This window comes from Pelophylax lessonae (assembly GCF_965119305.1).
Source record: "Pelophylax lessonae genome assembly, chromosome: 2".
Classification (NCBI taxonomy): domain Eukaryota; kingdom Metazoa; phylum Chordata; class Amphibia; order Anura; family Ranidae; genus Pelophylax; species Pelophylax lessonae.
This window is the reverse complement of record NC_138769.1, coordinates 15070550-15080859: the sequence shown is the minus strand read 5'-3', so window position 1 is coordinate 15080859 and position 10310 is coordinate 15070550. Positions and strand designations below refer to the sequence as shown.

At 51.8% G+C, this 10310-nt stretch overlaps 1 protein-coding gene across 1 annotated transcript in view; it reads left to right on the top strand.

The window, feature by feature from the left end:
- The first annotated feature begins 1734 nt into the window (after positions 1 to 1734).
- LRRC58 (leucine rich repeat containing 58) overlaps positions 1735 to 10310 on the top strand; it is a 25539-nt gene continuing 16963 nt past the window's right edge. Inside the window, exon 1 of the mRNA XM_082247402.1 lies at positions 1735 to 2259. Coding sequence (XP_082103528.1) covers positions 1808 to 2259 — 452 coding nt within the window. The 5' untranslated portion in view covers positions 1735 to 1807. The remainder of the gene's footprint in view (positions 2260 to 10310) is intronic.

Genomic DNA, 10310 nt, shown 5'->3' with positions numbered 1-10310 from the left:
ATACAATGTATACAGATCCTCCATATAGAATACAATGTATACAGATCCTCTATATAGAATACAATGTATACAGATCATCTATATAGAATACAATGTATACAGATCATCTATATAGAATACAATGTATACAGATGCTCTATATAGAATACAATGTATACAGATCATCTATATAGAATACAATGTATACAGATCCTCCATATAGAATACAATGTATACAGATCACCTATGAAGAATACAATGTATACAGATCATCTATATAGAATACAATGTATACAGATCCTCTATATAGAATACAATGTATATGGATCCTCCATATAGAATACAATGTATACAGATCATCTATATAGAATACAATGTATACAGATCATCTATATAGAATACAATGTATACAGATCCTCTATATAGAATACAATGTATACAGATCATCTATATAGAATACAATGTATACAGATCCTCTATATAGAATACAATGTATACAGATCATCTATATAGAATACAATGTATACAGATCATTTATATAGAATACAATGTATACAGATCACCTATGAGGAATACAATGTATACAGATCATCTATATAGAATACAATGTATACAGATCATCTATATAGAATACAATGTATACATGTGATCCGGTGGATGGTAAATTGCTGAGTAATGCTGAGCAATCATCTGTTACATTGTATCACTGCTCCGGATGCCTCACGTGACGTCAGCACTACTTCCCGCCCCCAATTCATGGCTCCCGTCCAGCCCTCCCTCTCTTTCTCTACACAGCTCTATCCCCGCCCCCTGACTACACTCTACAAACCCAGTGTCCCCGCCCCGGGACGACCCCGCCCCGCCCCCTGTATAACACATACCTCTCCTCCCCGCAGTGTCGGTGGTGCGGTATGCGGTGCAGGTTCCGGGGCGGCGGGCTGAGCTCAGTGTCAACGTTCCGGGGACTTGCATAAGCCAGGAGATTGCTGAACACACCGTACCGAGGCTGGAACCTTATATAATACCGAGGGGCCCTTGGACTGTGCTCCCCTTGAACTGAGGGGCCCTTGGACTGTGCTTCCCCCTGAACTGAGGGGCCCTTGGACTGTGCTTCCCCCTGAACTGAGGGGCCCTTGGACCGTGCTCCCCCTGAACTGAGGGGCCCTTGGACCGTGCTCCCCCTGTACTGAGGGGCCCTTGGACTTTTCTCCCCCTGAACTGAGGGGCCCTTGGACTTTGCTCCCCCTGAACTGAGGGGCCCTTGGACTGTGCTCCCCCTGAACTGAGGGGCCCTTGGACTGTGCTCCCCCTGTACTGAGGGGCCCTTGGACTGTGCTCCCCCTGTACTGAGGGGCCCTTGGACTGTGCTCCCCCTGTACTGAGGGGCCCTTGGACTGTGCTCCCCCTGTACTGAGGGGCCCTTGGACTGTGCTCCCCCTGTACTGAGGGGCCCTTGGACTGTGCTCCCCCTGTACTGAGGGGCCCTTGGACTGTGCTCCCCCTGAACTGAGGGGCCCTTGGACTGTGCTCCCCCCTGTACTGAGGGGCCCTTGGACTGTGCTCCCCCTGTACTGAGGGGCCCTTGGACTGTGCTCCCCCTGTACTGAGGGGCCCTTGGACTGTGCTCCCCCTGTACTGAGGGGCCCCTGCACTCTGCCCTCCCCTGTACTGAGGGGCCTGGAAACTCTGTTGTATCTACATTGAGGGGCCCCAAGACTCAGTTTTCCCCTGAGATCCCCAGATTTTGGACCCCCCCCCCCGTCCCTGTTTGGTCTAAGCGTCCTCTAGGAGCTCACTGATTACCCCAGTAGAGGGTATCCCCCCAGCCATGGAGGGCCCAGAGCCAGCAGAGGGGGAGCATGTCCTCAATCTCTGCCGCCTCGGCCTGGACAACATGAACCTGGAGCAGATGACCGACGATCGGAAGAAAGAGGTCCATCAACTGCTGCTGTCCCATAACCGCATGGTGGTCCTCCCTCCCACCGTGGCCACCTTCTCCCAGATCTCCCTCCTGGACATTAGCAATAACACCATGGCCTACATCGGGGAGGAGATCCTGGGGCTCACTAGGCTGAAGACCCTGCTGGCCAAGAACAACCGGCTGGATGAGTTCTCGTTGCCCAAAGAGATGGGCACCATGAAGCTGGAGGTGCTGAACCTCAGTGGGAACCAGTTTGAAGAGATCCCCAGCCAGCTCCTCCAGATACAGACCCTGAATACCCTGTCCATGGGGGGCAACCGGCTCAAGAGCATCCCGGTCGAGATCGAGAACATGATCAGGTAGGTTGGTTGGCTCAGGGACATGTATTTAAATGTGCAAGGAGCGGTAAGTTGGTTGGGTGGGAAAGGAGTGGTAAGTTGGTTGGGTGGGAAAGGAGTGGTAAGTTGGTTGGGTGGGAAAGGAGTGGTAAGTTGATTGGCTGGGTGGCATGTATTGGGTGGGCAAGAAGGAGTAAGTTTTGTTGGCTGGGTGGCATGTATTGGGTGGGCAAGAAGGAGTAAGTTTTGTTGGCTGGGTGGCATGTATTGGGTGGGCAAGAAGGAGTAAGTTTGTTGGCTGGGTAGCATGTATTGGGTGGGCAAGAAGGAGTAAGTTTGTTGGCTGGGTAGCATGTATTGGGTGGGCAAGAAGGAGTAAGTTTGTTGGCTGGGTGGCATGTATTGGGTGGGCAAGAAGGAGTAAGTTTGTTGGCTGGGTAGCATGTATTGGGTGGGCAAGAAGGAGTAAGTTTGTTGGCTGGGTGGCATGTATTGGGTGGGCAAGAAGGGGTAAGTTTGCTGGCTGAGTGTCCTGTATTGGTTGGACAAGGAGGGGTAAGTTGACTGGCAAGGGGCGGTAAGTTGGTTGGCTGGGTGTCATGTATTCGGTGGGCAAGAGGTTGTAGGTTGGTTGGCTGGGTGACATGTACTGAGTGGGCATGGTGCCGTAAGTTGGTTGGCTGGGTGTCATGTATTCGGTGGGCAAGGGTTTGTAGGTTGGTTGGCTGGGTGGCATGTACTGAGTGGGCAAGGAGCGCTAAGTTGGCTGGGTGTCATGTATTGAGTGGGCAAGGAGCGGTAAGTTGATTGGCTGGGTGGGAAAGAAGGAGTAAGTTTGCTGGCTGGGTGGCATGTATTGGGTGGGCAAGAAGGGGTAAGTTTGCTGGCAAGGGGTGGTAAGTTGGTTGGCTGGGTTTCATGTATTCGGTGGGCAAGGAGCGGTAAGTTGGTTGGCTGGTTGTCATGTATTGGGTGGGTAAGGAGCGGTAAGTTGATTGGCTGGTTGTCATGTATTGGGTGGGTAAGGAGCGGTAAGTTGGTTGGCTGGGTGTCATGTATTGAGTGGGCAAGGAGAGGTATGTTGATTGGCTGGCTGTCCTGTATTGAGGGGGCAAGGAGTGGTAAGTTGGTTGGCTGGGTGTCATGTATTGAGGGGGCAAGGAGTGGTAAGTTGGTTGGCTGGGTGTCATGTATTGAGGGGGCAAGGAGCGGTAAGTTGGTTGGCTGGGTGTCATGTATTGAGTGGGCAAGGAGAGGTATGTTGATTGGCTGGCTGTCCTGTATTGAGGGGGCAAGGAGTGGTAAGTTGATTGGCTGGCTGTCCTGTATTGGGTGGGTAAGGAGCGGTAAGTTGGCTGGCTGGATGTCATTAATTGGGTGGGCAACAAGGGGTAAGCTGGCTGGGTGCCATGCATTGGGTGGGCAGGGAGGGTTAAGTTGGCTGGCAAGGAACCATACATTGGGTGGGCAGGGAGGGGAGGGGTAAATTGGTTGGTTGGGTGTATCATATTGGTTGGGCAAGAAGGGGTATGTTGGTTGCCTGGGTGCCATGTATTGGTTGGGCAAGAAGAGGTCAATTGTTGATTGGGTGCCTGCTATTGGTTGGGCAAGGAGGGGTAAGTTGTTCGGCTAGGTTTCATGCATTGGATGGGCAATAAAAAGGTAAGTTGACTGGCTAGGGACCATGTACTGGGTGGGCAAGGAGGGGTAAATTGGTTGGCTGTGTGACTCATCTTGGTTAGGCAAGGAGGGGTAATTTGATTGGCGGGGTTCCATGTACTGGGTGGGCAAGGAGGGGTAAGTTGCTTGGCGGGGTTCCATGTTCTGGGTATGCAACAAGGGGTAAGTTGCTTGATTGGGTGTCAAGTATTGGGTGGGCAATGAAGGGTAAGTTGATCGGCAGGATTCCATGTATTGGGTTGGGGGGGGGGGTAACAACTATCCATCTGTTAAAGTTCTGACACTTGCAGAACGTTCGTTCTCCCCATCTGTACATGTCTCAGGTTGGGGAATGTCACCGTGACCCCGAGATGTTGCATCAGCTCCCCCCGCCTCACTCCTGCTGCAGATTTCACTTTACATTCCAGAAGTGTTACCTTCTGCTTAAAGCCCAACTCCGGTCAAAGTACCCCCCCCCCCCCCGGATCACAATCCAATTCTTTGTTTTGCTGTTTTGAAGATAGATATAACCAGGTCTTATGATGCATAGAATACAATGTATACATATCCTCTATATAGAATACAATGTATACAGATCCTCTATATAGAATACAATGTATACAGATCATCTATATAGAATACAATGTATACAGATCATTTATATAGAATACAATGTATACAGATCCTCCATATAGAATACAATGTATACAGATCATCTATATAAAATACAATGTATACAGATCATCTATATAAAATACAATGTATACAGATCATCTATATAGAATACAATGTATACAGATCATCTATATAGAATACAATGTATACAGATCCTCTATATAGAATACAATGTATACAGATCATCTATGAAGAATACAATGTATACAGATCCTCTATATAGAATACAATGTATACAGATCATCTATGAAGAATACAATGTATACAGATCATCTATATAGAATACAATGTATACAGATCCTCTATATAGAATACAATGTATACAGATCATCTATGAAGAATACAATGTATACAGATCCTCTATGAGGAATACAATGTATACAGATCCTCTATATAGAATACAATGTATACAGATCCTCTATATAGAATACAATGTATACAGATCCTCTATATAGAATACAATGTATACAGATCCTCTATATAGAATACAATGTATACAGATCATCTATATAAAATACAATGTATACAGATCATCTATATAGAACACAATGTATACAGATCCTCTATATAGAATACAATGTATACCGATCATCTATATAGAATACAATGTATACATATCCTCTATATAGAATACAGTGTATACAGATCCTCTGATGGATAGAATACTCCTAGCTGTGTAGGCACTTTTGGGAAAATGGGTCTCATGGTGTCTGTGGCCATTGAGATGAACTGCCACTACTCTACTCTTCACTGGTTCCCTTTCCAAGTAGTAAGTCATCCTTTCTACACTTCTCCAGCTAAGCCAGGATGGCAAAATAGTTCTCCTTGTACAAAAGTGGCATTCAGTACTGCTCTTAGTCCATTCTTCTTGTACAGAGTCTTGAAAAGTGGTCCCCAGGCTGCAGTCTGTAGCCTAAATATAGCCTTTTACTTGCCTCCTTGGGGTACTCTTTTTCTCCCACGGGCACCAGTGACGGGGCGCCATTCCTCCCACGGGCACCAGTGACGGGGCGCCATTCCTCCCACGGGCACCAGTGACGGGGCGCCATTCCTCCCACGGGCACCAGTGACGGGGCGCCTTTCCTCCCACGGGCACCAAGGGACGGGCGCCTTTCCTCCCACGGGCACCAAGGGACGGGGCGCCTTTCCTCCCACGGGCACCAAGGGACGGGGCGCCTTTCCTCCCACGGGCACCAAGGGACGGGGCGCCTTTCCTCCCACGGACACCAAGGGACGGGGCACTGACACCGACGATGGGGCACTGTTCCCACTGACACCGACAATGGGGCGCTGCTCCTCCCACTGACCCCCAACGATGGGGCACCCCCAACATGTTTCTCAGACACTGGACGTGTTGGATACTATGCTACTAGGTTTTCTCAATATGTGAGAACACAGAGTATGATGTCCCCTATATGGAAACCATTATTCCTGGTTCCTCTCCCTGGACCAGCTAGCTGTCTGATGATCACTGTCCCGGGATCTTCATCCTCAGTCTGGAGGATCCGAGGCTCAGTCTTCGGGATCTTCATCCCCCAGAGGATCCGAGGCTCAGTCTTCGGGATCTTCATCCCCCAGAGGATCAGAGGCTCAGTGTTCAGGATCTTCATCCTCCGGAGGATCAGAGGCCCAGTGTTCGGGATCTTCATCCTCCGGAGGATAAGAGGCTCAGTGTTCGGGATCTTCATCCTCCGGAGGATAAGAGGCTCAGTGTTCGGGATCTTCATCCTCCGGAGGATCAGAGGCCCAGTGTTCGGGATCTTCATCCTCCGGAGGATCAGAGGCCCAGTGTTCGGGATCTTCATCCTCCGGAGGACCAGAGGCCCAGTGTTCGGGATCTTCATCCTCTGGAGGACCAGAGGCCCAGTGTTCGGGATCTTCATCCTCTGGAGGACCAGAGGCCCAGTGTTCGGGATCTTCATCCTCTGGAGGACCAGAGGCCCAGTGTTCAGGATCTTCATCCTCTGGAGGACCAGAGGCCCAGTGTTCGGGATCTTCATCCTCTGGAGGACCAGAGGCCCAGTGTTCGGGATCTTCATCCTCTGGAGGATCAGAGGCCCAGTGTTCGGGATCTTCATCCTCTGGAGGATCAGAGGCCCAGTGTTCGGGATCTTCATCCTCTGAGGGTTCACAGAGGCTCAGTGTTCGGGATCTTCATCCTCTGAGGGTTCACAGAGGCTCAGTGTTCGGGATCTTCATCCTCTGAGGGTTCACAGAGGCTCAGTGTTTTGAGTCTCTTATGAATTGTGTGGCTTTTTTCCCAGAGCTGGTCATGCTGAGAGTGACACAGGCTCATTGTCGGGGGATCTGGCCATAGTGGCTCTGACTGACGGTGGAGGAGTGTGTGCCTGCACGTATACCTGGGCTGGATAATCCTCTACTGTTCCACTACATCTGGGGCTTGTAATTCTCTTAGATGCATCCACAGGACCTCTTAAAGTGTAAAGATCAGGCGTTGCTGCCCTCTGGGTAGATTCGCCGTCTCTATTTGCACTGGTCACTATTGCAACTGAGACAGAATGTGTCACCAGAACAGGATTAGAGAGAATTCTTTCAATGGGGGCACCTGTTCTAGTGACAACTGTGGAAGGGTTCGTTTACACTTCAAAATGTAGCAGTAGACACGTTTTTGTTTAAATGAATGCCAATCAAAGCTCCTGTCACTAAATAAAATGGTGACCTTACAGTCCTGTTCACTTTGCAAAAAAAATTATCTGTCACGTTCTTGGTTTGTTCCAAAGCCTCCATAGAAGTCTACGACAATGTTCACGAAAAGCACCTGCAGCTTTTGAGAGGCTTTTATTCAGCTTTAGCTCTGCTTTGTATTTGGGCATGAGATATCCCATGATGCACTGGGAAACTAACAAGCGAACCAGAAAGACGCCATTAGCAGTCCCTTCTGGTTCATGTGTATATATTCTGGAAGTGTCTGGTACAGACGTCCCATCCCGGTGTGCAGCGTGGAGCAGAAGGAAGGTGAGCGGGGACCGGAGAGGAAGGACTGGGGGACCCAGAGCAGGAGAAATTAGCAATGTCACAAGTGATGAGCAGCATGGGAGAAATATAGTGGGAGGTGATCAGGAACAGGAGAGAGAGAGGAGGATTAGCAAACCAGAGTATCGGCGGAGCTGGGGGTTACTGCTGCGCAGGAGATCAGCGGAGCTGGGGGTTACTGCTGAGCAGGAGATCAGGGGAGCTGGGGGTTACTGCTGAGCAGGAGATCAGAGGAGCTGGGGGTTACTGCTGAGCAGGAGATCAGGGGAGCTGGGGGTTACTGCTGAGCAGGAGATCAGAGGAGCTGGGGGTTACTGCTGAGCAGGAGATAAGCGGAGCTGGGGGTTACTGCTGAGCAGGAGATCAGCGGAGCTGGGGGTTACTGCTGAGCAGGAGATCAGCGGAGCTGGGGGTTACTGCTGAGCAGGAGATCAGCGGAGCTGGGGGTTACTGCTGAGCAGGATATCAGCGGAGCTGGGGGTTACTGCTGAGCAGGAGATCAGCGGAGCTGGGGGTTACTGCTGAGTAGGAGATCAGCGGAGCTGGGGGTTACTGCTGAGCAGGAGATCAGCGGAGCTGGGGGTTACTGCTGAGCACTAGATCAGCGGAGCTGGGGGTTACTGCTGAGCAGGAGATCAGCGGAGCTGGGGGTTACTGCTGAGCAGGAGATCAGCGGAGCTGGGGGTTACTGCTGAGCAGGAGATCAGCGGAGCTGGGGGTTACTGCTGAGCACTAGATCAGCGGAGCTGGGGGTTACTGCTGAGCAGGAGATCAGCGGAGCTGGGGGTTACTGCTGAGCAGGAGATCAGCGGAGCTGGGGGTTACTGCTGAGCAGGAGATCAGCGGAGCTGGGGGTTACTGCTGAGTAGGAGATCAGCGGAGCTGGGGGTTACTGCTGAGCAGGATATCAGCGGAGCTGGGGGTTACTGCTGAGCAGGAGATCAGCGGAGCTGGGGGTTACTGCTGAGTAGGAGATCAGCGGAGCTGGGGGTTACTGCTGAGCAGGAGATCAGCGGAGCTGGGGGTTACTGCTGAGCACTAGATCAGCGGAGCTGGGGGTTACTGCTGAGCAGGAGATCAGCGGAGCTGGGGGTTACTGCTGAGCAGGAGATCAGCGGAGCTGGGGGTTACTGCTGAGCAGGAGATCAGCGGAGCTGGGGGTTACTGCTGAGTAGGAGATCAGCGGAGCTGGGGGTTACTGCTGAGCAGGATATCAGCGGAGCTGGGGGTTACTGCTGAGCAGGAGATCAGCGGAGCTGGGGGTTACTGCTGAGTAGGAGATCAGCGGAGCTGGGGGTTACTGCTGAGTAGGAGATCAGCGGAGCTGGGGGTTACTGCTGAGTAGGAGATCAGCGGAGCTGGGGGTTACTGCTGAGCAGGAGATCAGCGGAGCTGGGGGTTACTGCTGAGCACTAGATCAGCGGAGCTGGGGGTTACTGCTGAGCAGGAGATCAGCGGAGCTGGGGGTTACTGCTGAGCAGGAGATCAGCGGAGCTGGGGGTTACTGCTGAGCAGGAGATCAGCGGAGCTGGGGGTTACTGCTGAGTAGGAGATCAGCGGAGCTGGGGGTTACTGCTGAGCAGGATATCAGCGGAGCTGGGGGTTACTGCTGAGCAGGAGATCAGCGGAGCTGGGGGTTACTGCTGAGTAGGAGATCAGCGGAGCTGGGGGTTACTGCTGAGCAGGAGATCAGCGGAGCTGGGGGTTACTGCTGAGCACTAGATCAGCGGAGCTGGGGGTTACTGCTGAGCAGGAGATCAGCGGAGCTGGGGGTTACTGCTGAGCAGGAGATCAGCGGAGCTGGGGGTTACTGCTGAGCAGGAGATCAGCGGAGCTGGGGGTTACTGCTGAGTAGGAGATCAGCGGAGCTGGGGGTTACTGCTGAGCAGGAGATCAGCGGAGCTGGGGGTTACTGCTGAGCACTAGATCAGCGGAGCTGGGGGTTACTGCTGAGCAGGAGATCAGCGGAGCTGGGGGTTACTGCTGAGCAGGAGATCAGCGGAGCTGGGGGTTACTGCTGAGCAGGAGATCAGCGGAGCTGGGGGTTACTGCTGAGCAGGAGATCAGCGGAGCTGGGGGTTACTGCTGAGCAGGAGATCAGCGGAGCTGGGGGGTTATTACTGAGGGGGGGGCAGGGCCCAGTTAAGGGGTGGGCAGGAGGGTCTGCTACCTTGGGCACTGTGATATTATGTGAGGTGGGGGGGGGGGCACTACAAGGAGATTAGGGGGGAGGGGGATTTGTGTTGAGAAGGGAAATTTGGGGGGCAAGAATTGTTCTAGGGGGCCACATTTGGGGAAGTTGTGCTAAGAGTGGTGATTTGGGGGGATAAGGGGGATGGGGGAAAGGATTTGTGCTTGAAGTGGGGATTTGTGCTATAAAAGTAATATGGTAGAGTTTATCATTACTATTTTCTTTTTTTTGGAGGGGGGTGATTGGGAGACATTTGTGGGGGGGGGGGGGAATTTGTGCTAGGATTGGGGATTGGGGGAGGGGAATTTGTGCTGGAAGTGGGGGCAATTTGGAGTGGGGGGGGGGAGTAGAGGATTTCTGCTAGGAGGGGGAACATTTTTTTTTTTTTTTTGGGGGGGAATTTTTGCGGGGGGCATATGGGGAGAAAGAGGATTTGAGCTGGGTGCTTAGGTGGTGAACATGTGGATTAGGGCTTGATTTTGAGATTTTTTTTTGGGGGGGGGGGGATTTTCGCTCACACTTACTGCTCATACATCTGAGGGGGAGGGGGGGG